The 24,053-nt window shown below is 70.7% G+C and overlaps 4 protein-coding genes across 4 annotated transcripts; 3 read left to right on the top strand and 1 right to left on the bottom strand.

Annotated features, from left to right (window-relative positions):
* Positions 1 to 1,052: 1,052 nt before the first annotated feature.
* On the top strand, positions 1,053 to 1,640 carry AURANDRAFT_65617 (hypothetical protein; the record flags this gene model as incomplete). Its single annotated transcript, XM_009040785.1, has 1 exon — positions 1,053 to 1,640. The coding sequence occupies one exon, from the start codon at positions 1,053 to 1,055 to the stop codon at positions 1,638 to 1,640; it is 588 nt and encodes a 195-aa protein (XP_009039033.1).
* Positions 1,641 to 1,722: 82 nt separating this feature from the next.
* On the bottom strand, positions 1,723 to 4,532 carry AURANDRAFT_65616 (hypothetical protein; the record flags this gene model as incomplete). The annotated part of the gene is made up of 2 exons (XM_009040598.1): positions 1,723 to 2,874; positions 2,952 to 4,532. The coding sequence occupies 2 exons, from the start codon at positions 4,530 to 4,532 to the stop codon at positions 1,723 to 1,725; spliced, it is 2,733 nt and encodes a 910-aa protein (XP_009038846.1).
* A 745-nt stretch (positions 4,533 to 5,277) lies between these two features.
* AURANDRAFT_29200 (hypothetical protein) lies at positions 5,278 to 6,804 on the top strand (the record flags this gene model as incomplete). The annotated part of the gene is made up of 1 exon (XM_009040786.1): positions 5,278 to 6,804. The coding sequence occupies one exon, from the start codon at positions 5,278 to 5,280 to the stop codon at positions 6,802 to 6,804; it is 1,527 nt and encodes a 508-aa protein (XP_009039034.1).
* Positions 6,805 to 15,053: 8,249 nt separating this feature from the next.
* Positions 15,054 to 23,729, top strand: AURANDRAFT_59202 (hypothetical protein; the record flags this gene model as incomplete). Its single annotated transcript, XM_009040787.1, has 2 exons — positions 15,054 to 15,065; positions 22,902 to 23,729. The coding sequence occupies 2 exons, from the start codon at positions 15,054 to 15,056 to the stop codon at positions 23,727 to 23,729; spliced, it is 840 nt and encodes a 279-aa protein (XP_009039035.1).
* Positions 23,730 to 24,053: the final 324 nt, after the last annotated feature.

The raw sequence follows: 24,053 nt of genomic DNA, 5'->3' as shown, positions 1-24,053 counted from the left end.
GCAACTCGACCGATTCCTCGAAAAAGCAACTCAAACAATCAGGCTGCGAGCAGCCCTTTTGCAGCGTCGATGGACGAAGTTCTCGTCTTCTCCAGCCCGTAGCTCGACGCAGGCGCAGAGTTGCGCAACGATCCCCGCGGCTGCGAGGACCGGAACCCTGTCGCGGACACATTCCCCGCGGGATGTCACTCCCGAGGATTGCGTCGCATCGCGCGCGGGGCGTCCCAAGGGGTCGGAAGAGGGTTTTCGGCGTCCCCCGCACCCTTTTCGACCGTGTTCGAGCGCACGGAGCATCGGGAATCGTTCGTCTATGTACCGCGGGCGTCCCATTTGATCCGCTCGGCCATCGACGTCGAAAACATCGACCGCCAACTCGCGCATAGAAACGTGGCGCGGCAGCCCGAGCGGCCCCCACGTCCAGAAACGCGGTCTGGGCCGACACCACCGCCCGAGTCCCGTCCCCAGTATGTGTCCGGTGGGATCGAGTACATCTCCAGCGGTGGAGGGGAAGAACCCGTCCCACGCAATCACCTACTGCAGAGAGACACCTTCACCACTGCGGACTCGGCCACGCTCGGAGCGCGTCCATCGCGTGTAATTGCTTCAATAATCGCAACGATGCAGCTCCTGAGGTGTTGCTTTTGATAGTTTTTAGCCCGGCGGGCAGAAATCCAATTCGATTGAAAACCGTCCCCACCTACTCCCGCCGACTCGCCGTCCAAGGTGAGCGACGCGTCGCGCAAAGTTTGCCGACCGGCCGTGTGCAGGGCGTCGGGTATTCCTAAGTCGTCGTCGCCCTTGAGCAGAGAAGTCGTCGAGTGTGGTGATTTCGTTCGCCATCGGTCTCGAAAGATTCGAGATAAAATCGAGGGCGCGAAGTCGCCGTCGTCGAGCCCGCCGGTCGCGAAAGTGCATTGGCGTGTCCGCGGACGCCGCGGGCACGCGCCATCGCCGCCGGGAACGGCGCCGGTCGGCTCCGGATTACGCGCGCGCGCGCGAGACGACGCGTCGGTTTCTCGAGACGACCCGCCCCGCCCGCCGCAGGCAGCAGCATGCAGATCTTGAAATTCCTGGTATTCGCCGCAAGCTCCGTCGAAGGAGCCCGTCGCCTCCAGGCCGGGTCGTGCTGCGCTTTCTCGCCGACGAACGACGCGTGCAACGACTGTGAGACTCCCGCCGAGGCAGCGGAATGCCAGGTGTCGCCAGATGACTGCAAGGCTTGCGCGACGGACAACTTCGTCGGCGACGGGTGGTGCGCGGCGGAGTCCGCGACGCCCCTGCCCGAGCCCGCGCCCGCGCCCGCGACGCCCGTGCCCGAGCCGGCGCCGGCGCCCGAGCCCGAGCCCGCGCCCGCGCCCGCGCCCGAGACGGAGACAACATCCAAGCCGACGCCCGAGCCGACGCCCGAGCCGACGCCCAAGCCGTCGCCCAAGCCGACGCCCAAGCCGTCGCCCGAGCCGTCGCCCGAGCCAAGCGGGGGGAGCAAGAAGAAGAAGAGCAACGACGACGCGTCGCTCTCCATCATCATCCCCGTCGTCGTCGCGGCCGCCCTGCTCCTCGCCCTCGTCGTCTTCTTCATCCGCCGCCGCGCCGCCGCCGCCGAAACGTCGATGCCGGATGCCAACGTCGCGCTGGCGTGAAGATCCGCTCCATGTCTGATGCATAAACGTGAACACGAGTGGGGGTTTAGTACGAATTGGTGTACGAATTGGCGGCGCCAGCCTAGGGCACCTCGAGGCCGACCTCGCGGAATTCCGTCGTCGGCGTCGCGGCGAGGCGGGCGACGGCGCCCTTCTTGTCGTCGGCGTCGTGGCGCAGGGAGTCGGAGGCCAGCAGCTCGTCGGCGGGCGTCGCCGCGTCGAACGAGCCCGAGGCGCGGCGGCCGTCCGAGTCGCCGAGGGACGCGTCGCGGACGTCGCTGTCGGCCGTGGACACGGAGGCGCGCCAGAGGGGGAGGCGCGGCCGGGCGAAGAACCCCCGCGACGACGACTTCTCCTCGAGGAGGCCCGCGTCGCGGCGCGTGTCCGCGCCCGGCGTCACGAAGGGCGCGCGCGGCGCGGGCGCGAGGCCGAGGTCCGCGTCGATCTTGGCCATGATCGCGCGGGGCAGGTCGCCGAAGAGCACGCGCCGCACGACGGTCTTCGAGGGCGTGACGTAGTCGAAGGAGTGGGGGAAGTAGTAGTCGGCGCCGCCGCCCTCGACGATGGCGCCGTAGATGTGCTTCGCGCCGTCGCCGCGGGCCCGGTAGACCTCGGAGAAGAGGCCCATGAGCGGGAGGACGAGCTCCTCGCGGTCGCAGGGCTGGCCCGACGCGTGGCCGTGGCGGCAGCAGGTCAGCTTGCCGTGCATGACGTCGAGCGCGCTCTTGAAGAAGTCCGCGCCGGCCTCAACCGGCGCGCAGGGCGCGCACTTGAGGTCGCCGCCCCGGGGCTTCGGGAACATGGGGCGGACGCCGTCGGCCGTGGCGAAGTACATGACGTCGCCGCCGCGGCGCGAGAAGTGCGCGAAGATCTCCGCGCGGCACCAGGCCCGCGACGCGTACGTCGCCGCGTCGCAGGCCTCGAGCGTGTCGCGGTTCAGGGCCTTGGGCGCGGCGGCGAGGAAGACGTCGACGGCCGACGCGAGGGACGGCAGCGACAGGACGCTCAGGCGCTGGACGGGCTTGCAGGTCTGGGGGATGGACCCGTAGTCCAACCAGACGAAGATGTCGCGCAGCGGGCGGCGCGCCTTGGCCGCGAGGTCGGCGAGCGAGGCGCAGATGGCCGCGTACTGGACGCCGTCGGGGTCCGGGTGGTCCCGGCCGAGCCACTGGTGGCTGACGAAGACCGTGAAGTTGCGCCGGAAGAAGTCGTCGCGGTGGCGCCGCCGCAAATCCTCGTGGGACGCGAGCGCCCCGAGGGCCACGAAGTCCACGCGCGGCAGTCGACGAAGGTCGCCTGGAAGTCGCGCACGCGCCGCGTCGCCTCGGCGCGCTGCGCCGCGACCTCGCGCGCGCGCGTCGCCTCGAGCCGCGCGGCCTTGGCGTAGGTCCGGCGGACGCCGCGGCCGGCGACGCAGCACGCCGTCAAAGCGCAGAGCCCGAGGACCGCGACGAGGGCGAGGCGGAGGCGCCGCGCGGCGCGCGCGGACGACTTGGACGCGGACGACGCGACGGGCGCGAAGGGCCCTAAACCGATGGCGACGCGGTGGTCGTTCGCGGCGTCGAGCGCGCCGCCGACGCCGTAGTGGCGGTCGCGCGCCGACGCGTAGCCGTCGACGACGGCGCCCACGAAGCCGTCGAGGTCGAGGGAGCCGCGGCCGTTTCGCTTCGCGGCGCGCCAGACCGTCGCGTTCCGCGCGCCCCATCCGTAGCCGCAGTCCGGGTTGTTCGCGCGGCCGCCGGCGAACGCGGCGCACTTGCACTCGACGTGGTCCACGCAGGGCGCGACGTCGAGGAAGAACTGCCAGATCGCCTTCTCGAGCGCGTGCTCGAAGTCCTCGCGGCCCGCGAGCGACAGCGGCAGCGCGGCGTTCGGCGACGACCCCGCCCATAAAAAGACGTCGCGCATGGCCGCGTACTCGCGCGCGCCGAAGGCGTCGTCGTACACTTCCTCGTGGGACGCGTCGAGCTGGGACCGCCGGAAGGGGTCGAGGTAGGTCGGGCCGAGCCGCTGCGCGACGACGTCCAGCGCGTCGACGTTCGCGAAGACCACAAAGTCCCAGACGAGCGCCTTGCGCGGCTCCGTGGCCTTGGCGTTGATGCTGATCGACGAGTGCTGGTAGGCCGAGTAGTAGTAGGGCACGCGGTTGACCCAGACGCCGTCGCGCTCGTCGCGCGCGGCGTCGAGGAAGGGGCAGTGGACCTCCGCGGCCGCGTTGACGCCCGCGCCCGTCTCCGCCGTGCACCGCCGCATCTCGCCCGACGCGCGGTCGAGCACCGTCGCGGACCCGGGCGGGAAGACGCGGCGCGGCGCGCGGTAGGCGCCCGTGCCCGGCCACGTGGGCTGCCAGACGTAGGTCCCGTTGCCGTCCCGGCGTCCGACCTCGCGCAGCGTCGTCACGTAGGCCACGGACCCAGTGAGCCAGAGGTAGGCGCCGCAGCGGCCGTCGAGCCACGCGTCCTCGTGGAGGTAGGCCCAGCCGCCGTCCTCGGAGTCCAGCGAAACCATCCAGAGCCGCCGCGCCAGCGCCGCGGCCTCGCGGAAGCCCGCGTTGTCCGCCAAGGGCTCGAGGTCGCGCGACTCGGGGTCGAAGAACAGGCCCTGCGACGTGCCCGTGTACGCGAGCTTCGCCGCGGCGATCTGCATGAGGAGCGCCTGGGGACCCCCGGGCCCCGCGCCGTTGAGCGTGCAGATGCCCACGTCCGCCTCGCCGTCGCCGTTCAAATCGCGGCCGTCGAAGTGCTCCGCGAAATCCGCGAGCTCTTCGAACGTCGCGGGCTCCTTCCGGCCCGTCTCGTTCGCGTAGGCGTCGACGAGGTCGTCCCGCAGCAGCAGGTTCATGAAATCGAGATCGAAAGGCACGGCGGCCTGCGCGTCGCCGACGGCGTTCATCTCCCGCGCGCGCGGCAAAATGTCGCTCCACCGGAGGTCGGGAGTGGCGCGGATCCGCGGCACGAGGTCCTCGACGTAGGGCGCGAGCAGGGGCACGTCCATGGCCTGGGTCATGTAGGCGTCGAAGACGCTCGCGCCCCGCGCGTCGTCCAGCGCGCCCTGGCCGACCTCGAAGAGGCCGCGGAAACCGCCGCAGTAGTCGACGCCCTCGCACTGGACGACGTAGTCCGCGAGCTCCACGGCGCCGCCCGTGCAGTTGAAGAACTGGGCCGTGCGCGCCTTGATCGCCGTCGCGTGCGGCGGCGACGGCACCGTCAGCATCGTCGCCGTCTCGCCGGCGTGCGCGCAGCAGAGTGTCTCGAGCGTCGACGCGCAGTACTTGGGGCACTCGACGGCCCGGTACTCCGCGTCGCACATCGCCGCCAACGCGCCGCGGACCAGGCCGAGGACCAGCAGGCGGGAGACCATCGCGAGGGGCGTCGACATCACGGCGACGCTTGCGGGGCTGCTTTGCTTCTGATCCATTCTAGGAAATGCGCGACATCGGCCGTGGTGCACCACGAACTGTAACTGCAAGATTGCACATTAAATGATCTTCTTCACTGACAAGCTGGCATGGATTGCGGCGACGAGGCAGCCCGCGCGGTGAAGACCCTCTGACAGAGGGGCGCTCCAGCCGCCGCAGCGAAGCGACCAACACAGTGCCTCGGAATCCTATGGTGAGGCACCCGCCCGTGCTGATCTGATGCGTACGCCGGTGATCCGCGCGAAGAGCTCGGGGAAGCTCGCCGCGCCGCGGGAAGGCCCGGAGCTGCGCGAGCAGGAGGGCAAGAGCGTGGCCATCGAGCGCAGCCGCCTGCCGTATAACCGCGACCCGAGCCGAGCGCGCAACGCGCGGCCGAAGGTGACGCGCGAGGACGTGCGGCGACGCGAGGCCCTGACGGGCGAGCTCTGGGTGATCATCGAGGACAAGGCCTACGACCTCACCGAGTTCCAGCACCGCCACCCCGGCGGCTACCTCTGCCTGCGGGGCGTCGCGGGCCGCAACGCGACCGAGGCCTTCGACAACTTCCATCCGGCCAAGGTCTGGGAGACCCTGCTGCCGGCGTACCACGTCGCCGACGTGACCGACGTCGCCGTGTCCGAGTACGTGGCCGGGCACCGCGAGATCCGGCAGCAGCTGCTGGAGCGCGGGCTCTTCGAGACGCGGCCCTCGTACTACGCGAAGGTCGCGGCGTGGCTCGCCGCGTTGCTCGCCGCGGCCGTCGGCCTCACGGTCGCGGGGGGCGGCGCCGGCCCGCGCCTGCTCGGCGCGGCGGTCCTCGGCTTCTTCTGGCAGCAGCTCGCGTTCCTGGGCCACGACATCGGGCACAACTCCATCACGCACAAGCGCGGCGTCGACTCGCTGCTCGGCGCGGCGCACGTCGCGCTCTTCGGCGTGTCCATGGCCTGGTGGAAGCGCAGCCACAACACGCACCACGTCGTCTGCAACTCCGTGGAGAACGACCCGGACATCCAGCACCTCCCCGTGCTGGCCGTGTCGCCCGCCATCTTCGAGGGGTTCGCGTCGACGTACCACGCGAAGGCCTTCGCGCCGCTGGTCCTCGACCCGATCGCGCACTTCATCGTGAGCTACCAGCACCTCCTCTACTACGTCTTCATGTTCTTCGGCCGCTACAACCTCTACGTCCAGTCCTTCGCGCTGCTCCTCGACTTCAAGGAGCGCGTCGAGCTGCGGTTCGTCGAGCTCGGCGCCGTCGCCGCCTACTGGGTCTGGTTCTGCGCCCTCGCCTCCTCCACGGAGTCGACGCGCGAGCTGCTCGCCTACGTCATCATCAGCCACGGCGTCTCCGGCATCCTGCACGTCCAGATCACGCTGTCGCACTTCTGCATGGAGACCTTCACGAAGGACCAGCCCGTCTACACCGCCGACGAGAACGACTGGTTCCGGCTCCAGCTCGCGACGACGATGGACGTCGACTGCCCGGAGTGGCTCGACTGGTTCCACGGCGGGCTCCAGTTCCAGATCGAGCACCACCTCTTCCCGCGCGTGCCCCGCCACAACCTCCGCGAGGTCCGGAAGCTCGTCAAGGCCTTCTGCAAGAAGGAGGGCCTCCACTACCACGAGGTGAGCTTCCTCCAGGGCAACGCGGAGGTCATCGCCGGCCTCTACGAGACGGCGCTCGCGGCGCGGCGGCTGCCGCGGGACGGGAAGTCCATCGGGCGCCTCCGGGAGTCGTGGACGTGGGAGATGCTCAACGCGCAGGGCTAGTCTAATTTAATAATTTAATCTAACCTGACGCTGATCAATAGGTATGCATGCTGCGCTGTACATGTAGGCGTGCTCCGTGGTGCCGCGTCAAGTTGATCCTCAACGCCGGCCAACTCGTCGCGATCGGGGCAGCATGGCGTGCGCCGCTCTCGGTGATCGCCTGCATCGCCGCGACCGCATGCGGGCGACTTGAAGCGCCGACGGCATCGTTCTCGTGCGCACGCAGCGCGATCCAGTGGCAACTTCTGACAGAGGGCTAGCGACGACCGAGAATCGCAGCCATGGGGGGCTCCGCCTCTCGTCTACCCGACGACGCGCTCGGACTCTGCGCGTCGTGGTCCGACAAGGGCAGCTTCTTGAGCCTGCGCGAGGTGTCGGCGGCGGGGAAGAGTGCGGCGCGGCGTGCGGTCGCGTTACGCACGTGCCGGAAGATGCTCAGCATTCAAATCATCGGTAAACACGCGTACAAGTATCCGGGAGAATTGGTAGCGAAGGACGCGCACCCGCGCGCCGTGGAGGCCTTGGGCCGTGTCTTTGGCGCTGGCTGCGCGCTCCTGAGAGTGACCGGCTCCGAAGACCCAATCGTGGACCGCATTCCGCTAGAGAGGATCGACGTGATTTGCTCCTTTGTTACGTCTTACACCAACGGCGGCTTGAGAGAGTTAATCATCGAAGAAGTCTCGCTTTCATCGGCCACCTTGGTCGAGATGTGTCAGGCCTCGCCTAAGCTGACGCTGCTGCACGCGCCTGCGAGGATAGAGAAATGGATAAAGCTACTTCCATCGGACGCTGAATGCGTCGCAATAAGCACTGCGTGCCCCGAGCTGAATGATGTCCGCTTCGCGGACACCGATTTCAGCCCCGCGGAGACCTGGAGTATCCATTTTCCAAATCTTCGCTGTCTTTGCGTGAGTGACAATCAAACCCTGGATTACGTGCCGACGCTGCTCGGTGCGATTTCAGCAGCGGCGCGCTCTACGAACGCGACCGAGCTCGACGTCGAGGCGTGTCATGTCTCCCTCGAGCTGATTGACGCGATCGTCGGCACGCCTCTCGGCGACCGCATCGAGATGTTTGGTTTCGTTGGAGTAAACTGCAACGAAACCAACCTCGAGCCTGAGGCTGTGCTAGCCGCGGCGCGAGGATTTCCGCGACTACGCAGTTTGGCTATTCCTTATGGTTCGACGATGGGCGGCCCGGACTTCTATGCGAAGCTCGCACGCGCAAATCCTGACCTCAAGGAGCTGGCATTGCATGACGGTTCCACCACCGACGCGTGTATTGTCGCTGCATGCGAAAACCTCAGCTTGGAGCGTCTTGTTTTCGAAGACTTCTCTGCGAGTTCGCGCATCGTCGACGGCATCCTCGCGGGCGAGACAAGATGGACGCTCCGCTGGCTTCGCATAGACAACTGGGGCGGTGGTACGGATGGGAGTCGCGCTCGCGCCGTCGACGTGCTGCGGCTCGTCCGGGGCTGTCCGAAACTCAGAGGAATCGACTGGTATGAGTCCGACGAGGATCATGATCCTGGCTATTTTGAGATGCTTCCCGAGACCTGCGATGAGATCGCGAGGGTCCTCACCAGGGCAGCAAAAGAGAGCGAAATTCCCAACTTCAAAGGCTCATATCTCGGCCGTTTTCCACTCGTTTCGGCTGATTTTTGGACGAGCGATCATCTCTCGGAACGGTCTCGAAGCGCGGATGCTGTTTCCGGAACGCGCGCGCGCGGAACACTCACATTGAAGCGACGTTGAATCACCCTTTTTGCTGCCCAGGTCCTCACCGGCCGCGGAGGGTGGGTCGTGTCAAAGCCGGTGAGTGGCCCGGCGAACCTCCGCGGCGGAGACAGCGGAGTCCTCTTTGAATGTGGTCCGTAGTAAGTGCCCATGGCCCCTACTAGGACCTTCGAGGAGCTACACTCACGCGCTCGGCCGGCCGTGGCGCGTCGCGCGCTTCGAGCCGTAGGTCGTGTGGATGTGCTTCTGCTTCTGCTTGAGGACCGCGTACTCCGCCGTCGCCGCGTCGAGGTCCAATCCCCCGGAGCGCACCTTGGCGGCGAAGTCCGGGAAGAAGGCCTCGGCCTCGGCGACGATGTCGTCGAGGCTCAGCACCTGGGCGGAAAAGGGTGATTCAAGTTCTCTTCAACATGAGTGTTCCGCGCGCGCGCGTTCCGGAAAAAGCATCCATGCTTCGAGACCGTTCCGAGAGATGATCGCTCGTCCAAAAATCAGCCGAAACGAGTGGAAACCGGCCGAGATCGGAGCCTTTGAAGTTGGGAACTTCGCTCTCTTTTCCTGCCCTGCTCAGCACGGGCTCGTCGAGGTGCGCCTGGACGTCCGCCTCCGTCGCGAACGCGTTGACGCCCAACGCGAAGTCGCGCGCGCCCGGCTTGACGTAGAGCGTCGACGACGACGTCAGGCGCTCGAGGTGCTGGGGCGCCCAGCGGTAGGTCCAGCCGGCGCGCTCGAGGCGCGGCCAGAGCTTGCGCCAGGCCGAGGACGCCGAGCTCATCGCCGGCGCGTCGCGCGGCTCCGCGCTCGGCCGCCGCTTCTTCGACGACGATGGCTCGGCGGCCTTTTTGCGCGCCGGCGCGGGCTCGTCCCCGCGGCGTCGCTTCGTCGCCACGGTCTCCGTGGGCCAGAGCTTCTCGCGGTCCGCGACGGCCCACAGCGCCTCGCGCTCGAAGTAGTCCTCGCCCTCGACCAGATCCGCGAGCTTCGCGCCCTCGTGGCCCGGCCGCAGGTAGTAGAAGTCGACGAGGCCCGAGCCGCGCTTCCAGGTCCAGCCCCGGCCCTTGAGCGCGGACCAGAGCACCGACTGGTTCCGCACGGGCGCCTCCTCGTACTGCGTCGGCTCCCACGCGGCCTCCGGCGACTCGTCCTCCTCGACGGCCCGCCGCGCGGCGGGCTTCTGCTTCCGCGTCTTCTTGAGGGCCTCCAGCGGCTCGTCGCTCTCCGACGACGACTCCGCGACGACGGCGCGCTTCTTGCTCGGCGGCTTCCGCGGCGCCTTCGCCGGCCGCTTCGCCGGGGGCTTCCGCTTCGGCGGCGGCTTGCGCCGCCGCGGCGGCGGCGGCGCGGCGAGGGCCGGCGGCGGCGGCGCGGCGAAGTTGTTGAGCTCGACCATGGCGCCCAGGACCTCGCCGACGACCGCGCCGTCCTTGAGCGCGCGCGCGCGCTTCAGGAGCTGCTCCGCGGCGTCGAGGAGCGTCTCCTTGGCGCCGGTCAACGCGTCCGCGGAGGCGGCGTGCGCGCGCGTCAGCGCGGCGGCCGCGGCGTCGAAGGCCGCCGCGGACGCGACGGGCTCCTCGTCGTCGTCTTCCTCGTCGCTCGACGACGACGACGCGGGCGGCGGCGGCGCCTTGCGCTTCTTCGCGGGCCGCGGCGCGGGCGCCTCGCTCTCCTCCTCCTCCTCCTCGCTCGACGACGGCTCGGGCGGCGGCGGCGCCTCTCTTCGCCGACGCGCGGGCGCCGGGGCCGCGTCGGAGTTGCGCCGGAGGCGGCCGCCGCCGTCGCGGCCGCGCGGCGCCGGCGCCGCCGCGCGCTTCCCGCGGCACTCGAGCGCCGTCTCCTCTTCGTCGTCGTCGTCGTCGGACGACTCGGCGCCGCCGCGGGGGAGCTCGAAGCCCGAGCCGGAGCCCGTGCCGCGCCGCGGCCGCTTGAGCCACTCCTCGGACAGCTTCTTCTTCGGGCTCGCGTCGACGCGCGCGTCGTGCGCCGCGTCGCCGGGCGACTCGACGCCCGAGTCGTCGTCCTCGTCGTCGTCGTCCTCCTCCTCCTCCTCGGGCACGTCGTCGACCTCGTCGTCGTCGTCGTAGTCGAAGGACCGCTTCCGCGCGGCGCGGTCGCCCGGGGCGTCGGGCGGCGGCGCGCGAGACGCGAGCCAGGCCGTCCGCTGCGGCGCCGGTTTCGGCTTCGGCGCCGCCGGGGACGCCTCGGACCGCAGGTCTGCGATGGCGCCCGCGGCGTCGAGCGACTCCTCGCGCCGCGCGGGCTCCGCCGGCGACTCGAGCGACGAGACGGACGCGTGCTGCGCGGCCTCGGCCGGCGCGGGCGACTCGACGAGGGGCAGCTCCGCGTCGCCCTCCGTGAGCTGCGTCATCTGCGAGTCGACCTCCGCGGGTGCCTCCGGCGGCACGTGGTAGCGGCACTTGTCGCCCACGAGCGAAATGGCCTCCAACGCGCGTTCCCGCTCGTCGTCGTCGTCGTCGAGGCGCGGCGGCACGGACGCCGTCGAGTAGGCCGCGGCGCCGAGGAAGGCGACGGTGAGCCGCAGCGTCAGCCGCGCGCGCGGCCCCGCGTACTCCAGGAGCGCGCAGTCGACCGTCGCGACGGCGTCGCCCAAGGCCGCGTCCGGCACGAGCCAGAGCGACGCCGGGCGCGCGGCCGGCCGCGGCGACCGCGCGGACAGCGACTCGAGCAGCGACGACACGGCCGACTCCTGGCTGAAGGACGCCGGCGTCTCGTCGCCGACGCTCGGCTCCCGGGGCGCGTCCGGGAGCTCCGCGCCCGCGGGCACGACGACGACGCACCGGGGGAACCGGCGCCGCAGGAAGGCGACGACGGCCCTGCGCTGGAGGTCGACGGAGCCCGCGGACTCGCCCCGGCCCGCGTCGGCGACGGCGTCGGCGAGCGCGTCGACGTCGAGGTCGTCGCCGTCGACGGCGACGAGCCGCGCGGCCGGGCCGTCGCCGACGTCGCGGACCGCGCCCTCGTCCTCGAGCCCGGCGCCCCAGGCCGCGAAGGCCGGCCGCGAAGGCTCCTCCGGCGCGCGCCGGAGCCAGCCGTCGTCGTCGGCCGGCGGCGCCGGGCCCTGGCTCTGCGTCGCCTCGCCCGCGACGAACGCGAGCGACTCCTGCGACGCGGCCTGGCTCTGGCTCGGCGCCGCGTTGAACGCGAGCGACTCCTGGGACGGCGCCCGCGTCTCGCGAGCGAGCGACTCCTGGGACGGCGCCTGCGTCTGGCTCGCCCACGGCGCGAGGGACGCGCGGCTCGCCTGGCTCGCCTGGCTCCCCTCGATCGCTCCGCTCGCGCGGTCCGCCGGGCTCGCGCGGCCCGCCGGGCCGCCCGGGCTGCCCCGGCCCGCCGGGCTGCCCTGGCTGCCCCGGCCCGCCGGGCTCGACGGCGCAGCGACGCGGACCGACTCGTCCGTCGCCGGCTCCTTGAACGACGCGTCGCTCGCCGCGAGGTTGCGCTGGCTCGACGCCGCCGCGACGGCGACGGACTCGTCCGACGCCGGCGCCGACTCCGGCGCGGCCGCGGCGGCGCCGGGCGCCGGCGGGGCCCCGGCGGGCGCCGCCGAGAGCTGCGAGAAGCCGTCGTCGGAGTAGAGCTGCGTCGGGACGACGGACGACCCGTCGTCGGACCGCGGCGACCGCGGCGACCGCGGCGCGGGCGCGTCGCCGGCCGCGGGCGCGTGGAGCGACGCGCCCTCGGGGATGGCCGGGAGCTGGTCCGGGGCCGGCGCTTTGGACCGCTGCGAGAGGTCGTCGGGCGACGCGCCCGGGGCCTTGCTCAGCTGCGAGAGGTCGTCGTCGGAGTAGAGCTGCGTCGGCACGACCGACGACGCGGCGGGGCTCCCCGCCGCGCGCGGGCTCCCCGGCGACGCGCGCGGGCTGGCGCGCGGGCTGCCCGCCGACGCGCGCGGGCTCGCCGCCGCCGCCGCCGGCGCGGCCTCGACGTCGTCGGCGACGTCCGGCAGCATGGGCGCGCCCGCCGCCGCCGCCGCCGGCGCGGCCTCGACGTCATCGGCGACGTCCGGCAGCATGGGCGCGCCCTCCGGCGCCGGCGCGGGCGCCTCGTCGGCGGGCGGCGGCGGCGGCGTCGCCGCGCGCGGGCTGCTGCCGAGCGACGCGCCGTCGATCTGCGTGCCTCCGCCGCCCGAGGACGACTCCTCCTCGTCGTCGTCCTCCTCCTCCTCCGCCGCCGGCGGCGGCGGCGCCTCGATCTGCGTGCCGCCCGCGTCGTCGCCGTCGACCTGCGTCGCCGCCGCTTCGAGCTGCGTCTGTAGCTGCGTCGCGACGACGCGGCCCTCGTCGGGCGCCGTGTGCTGGCTCGGCGCCTGCTGCTGCGTCGCGCTCAGCGGCTCGGGCGGCGACACGGCGAGCGTGCCGTCCTCGTCCTCGGCCGCGGCGCGCAACGCGGCGTTCCGGTCGTCGGTCACCATGGCGGCGGCGGCGGAGACGTCGGCGGCGGAGACGAAGGACGTGCGCCGCGGCTCGCCGAAGGGGTGTTTCTTCAGAGGCGAACTTCGGCGCTGCGGCGTCATGTGCGAGCCTCGCGTGGTGCGCCTTCGTCGATTTGACTGTGCTATCGTCGCGCGCTCTCTGGACCGGTCTCGATGTCGACGATGAGGACGGCAACAACGAAAACTTGAAGCGAGCTATGGGCCGCTCTTTCTCTTTTTCGACCGCATGCCTGGCCCTGGCAGCGCGCACGTCCTCATTAATCGACGCGCCATCGCATAAGCTCGCTCCAGTGCAAAAAACAGCGCCGCCGGTTGCATACGCGCCGCAGACGACTCGACGAGCTCTCTTCGGCGGCGCCGCGGCGCTCGTCGCCGCGTCCCCAGCATGCGCGCTGCAAGAACTGCCACAAACCGTGCGAAAATACACGGCGCTCGCGCCGCTGGGCCCCGCGGACCGGCAGCTCGGCGGCGCGAAGCGCATCTGCCTCAGCGACGTGCTGCCCGAGTGCCTGCCGCAACTCGCCGCGATTCTCGGCCGCGACCTCGAGCGCGGCTCGACGGGCCGCGGCGGCTACCCCGTCACCGGCGACCTGTCGCCCGAGATCTTCAGAGATGACTGCCGCTTCCTGGACCCGACGAACGACGTGACGTCGCTCGCGAAGTACCAAAAGGCGCTCACGATTCTCTTCGACCCCGGCGCGTCGTCCGTGCGGCTCGTGACGGCGCCCGTCGCCGACGAGGCGAGGCGCACGATCTCCGCGACGATCCGCTCCGAGGGCGTCCTCCAGCTGCCCTGGCGGCCGAAGATCGCGCCCTGGGAGAGCTACCTCACGTGGCGCGTCGACGGCGACGGCCTCATCTACGAGCAGGCCCAGACGTGGAACATCACGAGCGGCTCCGCGCTGCGCCAGACCTTCGCGTTCTTCTAAGAGCCCGCGCAAAGAACGAGCGCGGCGACTTAGCGGCCGTCGCCCGCGTCTCCTCGAGCGGCCGGGGGGGGGGGGGGGGGGGGACGTTGTCGCCTAGATGTCCTGGACCTCGAGGTGGCTCTGCGTGTAGAACGCGCGCGTCGCGTGGCTCCGGCCGAAGTGCTCGACGCGCTGCACGGCCCACGCGCCGTCGCCGATGTCCTGGGACGCCGTGCGGTAGGGCCCTCGTCGCATCTCGCGCTTGTGCGCCGTGTGCGTGTTGTAGAATTTGTCGCGGTGCATCTTCGGGTCGAACTTGGTCTCGCGGGATCGGCCTGGGTAGCAAAAGGGTGCGAAATTCCCAACTTCAAAGGCTCATATCTCGGCCGTTTTCCACTCGTTTTGGCTGATTTTTGGACGAGCGATCATCTCTCGGAACGGTCTCGAAGCGTGGATGCTTTTTTTCGGAACGCGCGCGCACGGAACACTCATGTTGAAGCGACGTTGAATCACCCTTGTGCTGCCCCGGGATCGGCCGACGTCGTAGAGGTGCTTCGGCGCGTCGAGGCCGACGGCCGCGCGGAGGTCCTCGCCCCGCGCGCGCTCCTCCGCGAGCTTCGCGTGGGCCTGCGTGATGCGGTCGTCCAGCGCCTTGCCGCCGCGGATGAGGCGCTTCTCGCGCTTGAGGAGGTCGCGGTACTGCTCCGTGCGGATCCGCTGGCAGAACTCGTCGCGCTTCGACGCGTCGTGGGTGCCGAAGCCGAGCTTCCGCGACGCGTAGGGTTCCCGCTTGCCGTAGGGCAGCTGCTCGACGTACTTGTCCGGCATGTAGTCGAAGGCCCGGCCCATGAGGCCGAAGTAGCCGCCGCCCGCGTTCCCGGGTTTGCCCGGCACCATCATCTGCTTCTCCTTCCACCGCTTCGGCAGGTCGTGGCTCGTCTCCTTGTAGGGGTCCCTACGGCCGCGACGGCGTGAGTTGGTTCCATCGGCGCGCGCGGTCGGTGAAGGCGCACGCACCCGATGGAGATGTAGCGTCCGCTGTCGCACTGGACGCGCGGGTGGATGAACTTGTCGGAGTACATGCCGCTCAGGTGCGCCGTGTAGCCCGTCTCCGCGACGTGGCGCTGCGCGACGACGTCGCGCACGGCTGGATCCATGGCGGCGGCGGTGGCGCGGGCCGTCGGAAGGCAGCCCAACCAGCAACCGTCTATGAGTTGTCAGCAACCGGCAAATCTCAAGGATCTTTCCGCGCATGCCGTTTTGCTTGAATGCGAAACCGGCGCTCGAGTGCTTACCCGGCGCCCGCGAGCGACGGCGGCGCGGCGTAGGCCGCCGCGCCCGGCGGCGGCGTCGGCGCCTCCCGGCCGACGCGCAGGATCTCGTCCGCGATGACCCTCAGCTTCGCCGCGTCGCGCGGGAACCGGTGGCCCTCCGCGTGCTCGTGGACGGGCGTCGCCTCGTCGTAGATGGCCACGAGGCCCTGGCCGTAGTCGTACATGGGGTCCTTGGGGCTGAAGACGAGCGCCGCCGGGAAGGCGAGCCGCGGCTTCGGCAGCGTCGCGCGCCATTTCGCGTCGCGCGGCGGGATGCCGCACACGAGGACGTTGCCCCGCCACGACGGCGTGTCGCCGCGCTTGAGGAAGGCCGCCGTGACGAGCGTCGTGATGATCGTGCCCTGGCTGAAGCCGCAGATCACGTCGAAGGGGCCGCGCTCCGCGATGTAGCGCTCGACGAACGCGACGCCCGCCTCGACGTCGGAATACGTGAAGTTCACCGACTCGTCGAAGAGCTTGTCGTTGTAGTCGCGGTCCGGGTCGCCGTCGTCGTCGACGCCGTACCAGCCGTAGAAGGGCCCGCCGTCGAACATCGCGTGGAGCATGGGGTCGACGCGGCTCGTCCACGGCCGCGTGCCGTCCAGAAAGTCCCAGGTCGCGCGGTCGCCGAGCTCCCGGCGCAGGGCCGTCGTCTGGAAGTCCATGACCTTGGCCGACGCGCCGCCGCCGTGCAGGCCCAGCACGCGCAGCGGCTTCGCGGCGCCGCCGGCCGGCTTCAGCAACTTCCGCGACAGGAAGCCCTCGCCGGACGACGACGACACGCGCGCGCGCGGCGTGCCGTCCTCGGCCTCGGCGAGCTCGAGCACCGTCACCTCCGCGTTGCCGGGGACGATGCACTGCTTCGGGGAATTCAGCGCCGCGCCGCGCCGCAATATGGCGCCATTCTTTCCCGCGATGCGGCACCTGGCGCCGATGCTGATCATCGGCGGCTCGAGGGCGCGCGCCGCCGCGGCAAGGAGCAGGACCGCCCGCGTCGTCGCGATGCGAAAGGCGACGCGAAACCCAGGCGACGCGGGTGACGACGCCAAGGCCACTGGTTGTGGCTAGCAGCATGAGTGCAGCACCGTGGCAATGATGCTTCGACATCGAACAAGGGCGGCGGCTGGGGACGCACGCGGGGCCCGCCGGCTGCCGGGGCAGCCATGAAGGTCCGCTTCAGCGCCTGGGGCTCGTCGTCGTCGGAGAAGGGGAACACGTACAAGATCCTGGAGCACTACATCCGCAACGAGATCGACGGCGACTCGCCGTCGTCGACGCTCATCTGGTGCGACCTGGCCTTCACGCTCGTGGCGCTCATCGCCTGCATCGAGATCACCGTGCTCTGCCTCCTCGCGCTGAAGCAGCACGCCTGCCGCATCTACGACCTGGACCTCCAGCGCTGGGCGCTTCGCGTCATGCTCATCGCGCCCGTCTACAGCTGGCTCATCTGGAGCTCGCTGCGCGTCGCCCGGAGTTAAGGAAACCGCCGTCGTTTCCAAACACATACAACCGTTAGGTGGGAGCCGAAGCTCGCCTACTGGGTCGAGGTGCCCGTGGGCTGCTACGAGGGCGTGGCCATCTTCGCGTTCTTCTCGCTCCTCGTGTCGTTCACGGGCGGCGAGGACAAGGTCGTCATGGCCCTGGGCACGGGCGCGGAGCGGCGGTCCGGGGCCCCGGGCCGCGCGGCGCGCGCCTGCGCCGTCTACCACCCCTTCACGCTGGCGACGTGCTGCGGCCGGCGGTCCGAGGCCGCGCGGTCCTGGGTCGAGGTGCCGATGCTCAAGTTCCACGAGCCGAAGACGCTCTACCGGTTCCTCAAGAGCTGCGTGTCCCAGTTCGTCGTCGTGAAGCCGCTCAACGCCGTCGCGCTGGCGGCGCTGAGCGACTCCGTGGATTCCGCGCACCTGCTCGCGGCTCGGATAATCACGGCCGCGTCGCTCGTTTTAGTGGCGCAGGCGCTCATGCAGCTCTACATCGTGGCGCTGCCGCGCATCCGGGGCATGGGCGGCGAGAAGCTCTTCTCCCTGCTCCAGCTCGTCATCGTCGTGATCATCGCCCAGGAGCTCGTGATCACCGTGTTGTTGTTAGATTCGGACGCGACGAGCTCGACGATCCTCGCGTCGACGCGCTTCGTCTACGCGCTCACGATCGTCGAGCTCACGGTCTTCACGACGATCTTTTATCGTTTGCTCCCGCCGAACCGCTTCGCGGCCATCGCCGCGCGCTACGGCGAGACGCCCATGGTGCCGGCGACGCGGGCGTCGCACGCCGCCGCGGACGTCTCGGGCGGCCGCCGCGACAGCGACCCGCCCCTGCCCGACGAGCGGCCGCCGGCCCGCGACGCCGAGGCGCCGGCGGACGAGGCGCAAACGCCGGGGAGCTACCGGACCATGTCCACGTGCGCGCTCCTCGGCGCCGTGCTCGACCCGCGCGACGTCTTCGCGCTGCGGTCCGCGCCGCCGCCCCTGGCGACGCCGGACATCGACGCCGACGTCCGGGCCGCGCTCGACCGGCCGCCGTCGCTCCTCGACATCGCCGACCTCCACCCGGCCGTCGAAAAAAACGACAAGGCGCCGTGCCACTACCCGCCGAACGGCGAGGAGACGCCCCTCATCTAAGAAGGTGGACTCGAGTCTCGCCCCTCATCGAAAAGGCGCGATTCGCGATTCTCTTCTTAAGCCGCGGGCCTCGGCGCGGTGTCGCCCGTGCCCTCGATCATGATCTTGACGAAGGCCTGGTAGTCGATGTGGCCGTCGGAGACGCCGAAGGTCTCGATGAGCTCGTCGACCTTGGCGCCCAGACCGGCGCCGCCGGCGTCGTCGTCCGCGGGCACGAGGCTCGCCATCATGGCCCAGAGCTGCTCGCTCTCGACCCAGCCGTGGCCGTAGGGGTCGAGCAGCGCGAAGGCCTCGAGGAACATGGCGCTGTACTCCGCCTGGGCCATGAGCGCGAGGAAGTCCTCGGCCGTGATGTCCTTGTTGTTCTCCACCTCCGGGTTCGCCTTGTTGATGACGCTCACGAGCTCGTCCTCGCCGAGGTCCCGGCCCACGGCCGACATCAACGCCGCGAGGTCCTTGGGCCCGATGGTCCCGTCGCAGTCCCGATCCAGGATCTTGAACGTGTCGAGGAACTCGTCGCGCTGGTAGTCCGTGAGCTGCGCGACGAGGCCCGCGCGGTAGGCCTTCTCGGCCGGGTTGCCCCACTTCGGCGACCGCTTCGCCGCCTGGTCGAACGCGCGCACGACGGAGCGCACGAGGCGCAGCCGCTGCATGAGGCTCAGCCCGCCGGCCTTGGCGTACTTGGCCGTCAACGCGCCCGCGGGCGCCTCGACGGGCGGCGACGCCGCGGGCTTCGCGACCTCGGGCGCGGCTTCGAGATCGTCGAGCGCCGACGTCGGCATCTCGTAGCCCCACAAAAAGTTCTCGCTCGACTCCAGCAGGTTCGACAGCCGCGTCGCGTCGTCGAAGGCGCCGTCGGCGCGCTTCAGCGCGGACCGCTCGATGGTCACGGCCTTGACGCGCGTCGCGGCCAGGATCGTCGCCATGCGCGGCTCGTTCGTCGCGAGCCCCCGCTCCCCAAAGTAGGACCCGGGGCCCAGCGTGTTCGTGAGCTCGCCGTAGGCCGTGCGCATGGAGTTGGGGCTGAAGCCCGGCATGCGCGCGTCCAAACCGAGGCCCTTGGTCGACTCGAAGACGTCGCACTCGCCGTCGACGATGACGAAGAAGCGGCGGCCGACGTCGCCCTCGGTGACGATGACGTCGCCGGCGTCGTACTCGGCGACGCGCGCCTCCGCGGCGAGGTCGTCGAGCTCCGGGCCCTTGAGGGAGCCGAGGAGCGGCACGCGCGCCATGACGCGGCGCGCGACGGCGACGGGGTCGCTCGGGTCCCGGGCCGGCGCGACGGCCTCGAGCGCCTCGGCGACGTCCTCGCGGGCCTGGCGCGACCGCCGCGCGTCGACGACGCGGCCCGCGGCGTCGTCGCCGCCGCCGCCGGCCGCCGCGGCGCCGTCGCCCGCGCCGTCCGTCGTCCACTTTTCCAATTTCTCCTTCAGCAGCTCGATCTTCCGCGGCCCGCAGGGGAAGCTCTCGACGCGGGCCCCGCCGGAGTAGAACTGGACGAGGGGCAACACGTTGACGTCGATGCGCTGGAGGAACGCCGCGCCGTCGTCCTTGGCAGTGACCTCCTTGTGCGACATCTCGTAAAATTTCACGTTCTTCGGCCCGTACTCGGCGCTGAGGCGCTCGTACTTGGGGGCGAGGCCCCGGCAGGCGCGGCACCAGGGCGCGTAGAACTTGATGACGACGAGGCCGTCGTCCCGCGCCGTCGCGCTCGTGAACGTCGCCTCGTCGGGCAGCGGCGCGACGGAGGCCTTCTGCTCCGGCGGCGTCGCCGTGGAGCGGAGCGCCGCGGGTCGTCGGGCGACGCCCGACGCGCCGAGGAAGGCGGAGGCCGGCGCGGCCAAGCACCAGAGCGCGGTTGCGCACGCTGCCAGCCTCATGCCTCCTCAATCGCCGGCGTCAGCCTCGGCCCGCAAGCTGGCAGCGGGACGATGTTGAACCTCCTCGTCGCTCGCAGTCGCTCGTGCTCAGACTTGTTCAGGATGGGCACTGTCGTCCCCACTCGTGGGCACATTACCGCGCACCGCAAGAACCGAAAGAACGCGAGTTACGCGAGGCGCCGCCGCCCCGACCTCACTTCTCGCGCAAGTCCGCGAGGGGCGTCGCCTCCGGGAGGTCGAGCGCCTCGTCGCGCGTGAAGTCGGCGACGAGCTCCGGGTAGCCGAGGAGCTCGTGGGGCGCGAGGAGGTCCGCGTCGACGAGCGCGTCCGTCGCCGCCGCGAGGACGCCGCGCGGCATGCGGAGGCCGTTGGACCAGCCGACGGTCGTGAGCCACGTCGCCGCGTCCTCGACCTGGAGCCCGTAGTCCGCGGCGACGTCGGCGGCGAGGTCCGGCATCGCCAGCGAGCGGCCGCGCACGGCCCTCAGCGTCTCGCCGATGTCCGCGGCGCGGTCGCGCGCCGCGTCCTTCGTGGCCACGAGCGTGAAGCAGGGCCAGGGCGTCGGGACCTCGGCGACGCGGACCCACTCGCCGCTGTCGACGAGGGGCTTCGTCGTGAACTTCTCCCACATGAAGACGTCGGCCGCGCCGCTCGCGAGCGCGTCGCGCGCGCCCGCGAGGTCCCGGACGACCTCGAAGGCCGGCGGCGGCGCGCCGCGGCCCCGCGCGTCGACGAGCGCCATGATGTGGCTGCCGCTGCCGAAGCGCGACACGCCGTACGTCGCCGCGTCCAGCGCGGGCGCCGGCCGCGCCGCCGACGCGTGGACGCCCCAGCAGAGCGGCGTCGTCGTGTAGGCGCCCAGGATCGTCACCTCGCCCTTGTGCGCGAAGAGCGCCGCCGCCTCCGTGAGGAGGATGGCGACGTCGAGCTCGCCCTCGCGCAGCGCCGTGGCCATCTCGCCGCTGCCGCCGGCGTACTCCGTCCAGGCGAAGGGCGCCGCCGCGGCCTTGCTCGCGAGGCGCAGCGGGTAGTTGAAGTGCTCCGGCACGCCGCCGACGCGCAGCAGCGCGCGCGCGGCCATCGCGACGGAGACGGTCGCGTCGAGGCTGCCGCTGCTGCTCCTCGGCGAGCTGCGGCAAAAAGAGTTCAAGGACTCGTGATTTCCTCAACGCTGCCCTCCCCAGCGGACATCACGATGGCCGCGGGCAGGAGACGAAGGCGCCTCCTCGCGCTGCTGCTCGCAGGCGCGCACGCGGCGTCGCGGGAGAAGTGCGACCCGACGTCGCCCGGCTCCGAGGACTGCGAGACCTGCCCGCGCGGCCGCTACCGGCCCCAGAAGAACAGCCTGCCCATCGGGACGCGGCGCCGCGAGTGCGAGAAGTGCCCCCGGGGCCGCTACGGCGAGACGGCGGGCCTGACGGAGAGCACGTGCACGGCCCAGTGCCCCGCGGGCCGCTACAGCGAGGTCGCGGGCGCGCGGACGCTCGACGACTGCGAGCTGTGCCCGCCGGGAAGGTACGGCTCGACGGCGGGCCTCGCGTCCCCGGCGTGCACGGCGGCCTGCCCCAGCGGCAAGTCGTCGAGCTCCTGGGGCCTCACGGCGTCGTCCCAGTGCGCCACCTGCCCGCCGGGGCTGCGGGCCTGGCAGTGCGAGGATCTGCTGGTCGCGCGCAAGGGCACGATCAACGAAGAGAGCGACGGGTCGCCGACCATCGACTACAACGAGGAGTTCCTCGAGGGGCAGATCGTCGAGGACAGCCACGCCTACATCGTCGACAACGAGGACATCCCCCAGGGCGCGTCGCCCGTCGCCTTCGACTCCTGGGACCCCATCCACAAGACGTACGACCCCGCGCTGGACAACGTCCGCGAGCCGACGAACTCCTACTTCGAGAACGTCAACGTCTAGCGCTTCTTAACGGCGAACTTCTTCTTGCGCGGTGCCGGCGGCCGGGACGCGGAGGTCCGCACGCGCGCCCTGAGCGTCGCGGCGAGCGCCGCGTCGACGGGCCGGTCTTCGACGGCCGCGCCCGCGGCGTCCCGCAGGAGCCGCTCGAGCAGCGGCTTGTGCGCCGGCAGGTCCGCCTCGTCCTCGGGGACGCGGTCGAAGGGCTCGTCCGTGAGGTTCAGCCCCGCGCGCATGCGCTCGCCGACCTTCCGGAGGTCCCGCGGCGTGTTAAACTCCTGGTGCGCGAACTGCTCGAGCTTGTTTCTCACGAAGGCCTCGTCGCCGAAGTAGGACAGGTGCCAGCCCGCCATCGGCACCGTCTCCAGCGCCGGGACCATGCGCGCGGCCTGGCACCCCAGGCGTCGCAGCTCGGCCCAGGGCGCGGCCTTGGGGTACGCGTCCCAGGCGTCGCGCCAGCGGAACCGGAAGTCGTAGTAGAACGTCCGCATGCTCAGCGCCCGCAGCTTCGGCGGCGCCGCCCGGAGCCGCGGCAAGCACGCGACGTTCACGATCTCGTCGGCGTCCGTCAGGAGCACGACGTCGTCGTCCGCGAGGCCGAGCGCCTCGAGGCCCGCGGCCAGCGCGTCGCGCTGGTGGTGCTCGCGGACCCACGCGTCGTCCGTGGCCGGCATGTCGTCGTCGACGACGTGGACGATCTTCGGCAGGTACGCCGCGTAGCGGTCCAGATGCTGCTCGAAGAGCAGGGGCTTGGGCCGGCCCGCGTGCGTCCGCGTCGCCTCGCACAGCACGATCCAGTCGACGTGCGCGCCGACCTCCTCGAGGCGGAACTCGAGCATCGCGAACTCGTTGTAGAACGTGAAGGCGTCGACGACCTGGCGGCGCCGCCGCGCCGCGAGCACCTTCAGCGAGCACCAGCCGGCCACGGGCGCCGTGAGGCGGCAGCGGCCGTCGACGGTCTCCGCGACGGCGACATCGGCGCCGGCTGGTACGACGTCCACCTGCGCGCTCGCGAGGTCCTTCTCGCTTCTTACAATCGCTCCATTTTTGGCTTTGACGACGTAGGACGTCATGTCGGGCGGCTTATGGTGGGGCTGCTGGACGCCATCATCATCGGCGCCAAAGAATCTCGGGCCAAGTTGCAGAAGACGGTCTCGCTGGACAGCATGGCTTACACCTCAATTGCCCTCCTCGCGTCGGCGGCCACGGCCCTCATCGCGCCGTCGACGCTCCCGAAGCGCTCGACGGCCCTCCGCGCCGAGTGGAACGACGGCTACGCGTCGAAGATCTGCTTCGTGCGCCACGGCCAGAGCGAGTGGAACGCCGACAACCTCTTCACGGGCTGGGCCGACCCGCCCCTGACGACGCTGGGCAAGAACGAGGCGGCGGCGGGCGCGACCTACATGTGGAAGGAGGAGTTGAACTTCGACGTGGCCTACACGTCGGAGCTCACGCGCGCGCAGCAGACGCTCGACATCGTCCTCAAGCTCATCGACCAGGAGGACATCACGGTGCACAAGTCCTGGCGCCTCAACGAGCGCATGTACGGCGCGCTCCAGGGCCTCAACAAGAAGGAGACGGTGCTCAAGTACGGCGACGACCAGGTCAAGGAGTGGCGCCGGTCCTACTCGACGCCGCCGCCGCCGGTCGACCTCGACAGCGAGTACTGGCCGGGCAACATCAACCGCTACGCCCACGTGCCCGCGGCCGACATCCCGCTGTCCGAGTGCCTCAAGGACACGGTGGAGCGCACGCTGCCCTACTGGGACGCGGCCGTCGTGCCCGCGCTCGAGCGGGGCAAGACCGTGCTCATCGCCGCGCACGGCAACTCCATCCGGGGCATGCTCAAGATGCTCGACGCCATCCCCGACGAGGACATCGTGGGCCTCGAGATCCCGACGGGCGTGCCCCTGCTCTACCACCTCGACGCGGACCAGAAGCCGCTGAAGGATCCGCGGTCCTTCGGGCTGCTCTCGGGCGCGTTCCTCGGCGACCCGGAGGAGATCAAGGCGGCCCAGGCCAAGGTCGCCGCCCAGACCAAGGTCCACACGGACGAGTCGCCCGCCGAGGTCGAGGAGCGCATCCTCGCCTACGCCCAGGGCAAGGAGAACTAGGTCACCGCGCGAGCCCCCAAGAGACCCCCCCCCAGTTCCGTCCGACTAACGACCCCCGACCCTCGTCGACGTTACGCGAAGTCCCGGTCGCGCCGGTGGTCGCCGACGAAGTCGATGAGGTCGAAGTCGTCGGGCGACGTCGGCGACGCGGGCGCGCCCGGTGCGTCCGCGCGGCCGGCGTCCGCGTCCGTGGAGAGGTCGCGGTGCGTCGACGGCCGCCGCTGCTTGGGCTTCGTCTCGATGGGCGAGTGCGGCTCCTCGGCGCTCCGCCGCCGGATCGCGTCCGCGAGGCCGCGGTCCCGCTTGTGCCTGGTGCCGAATCAC

The sequence above is a fragment of the Aureococcus anophagefferens genome (genome assembly GCF_000186865.1).
Source record: "Aureococcus anophagefferens unplaced genomic scaffold AURANscaffold_16, whole genome shotgun sequence".
Taxonomy (NCBI): Eukaryota; class Pelagophyceae; order Pelagomonadales; family Pelagomonadaceae; genus Aureococcus; species Aureococcus anophagefferens.
This window is presented reverse-complemented; position numbering and strand designations above follow the sequence as displayed.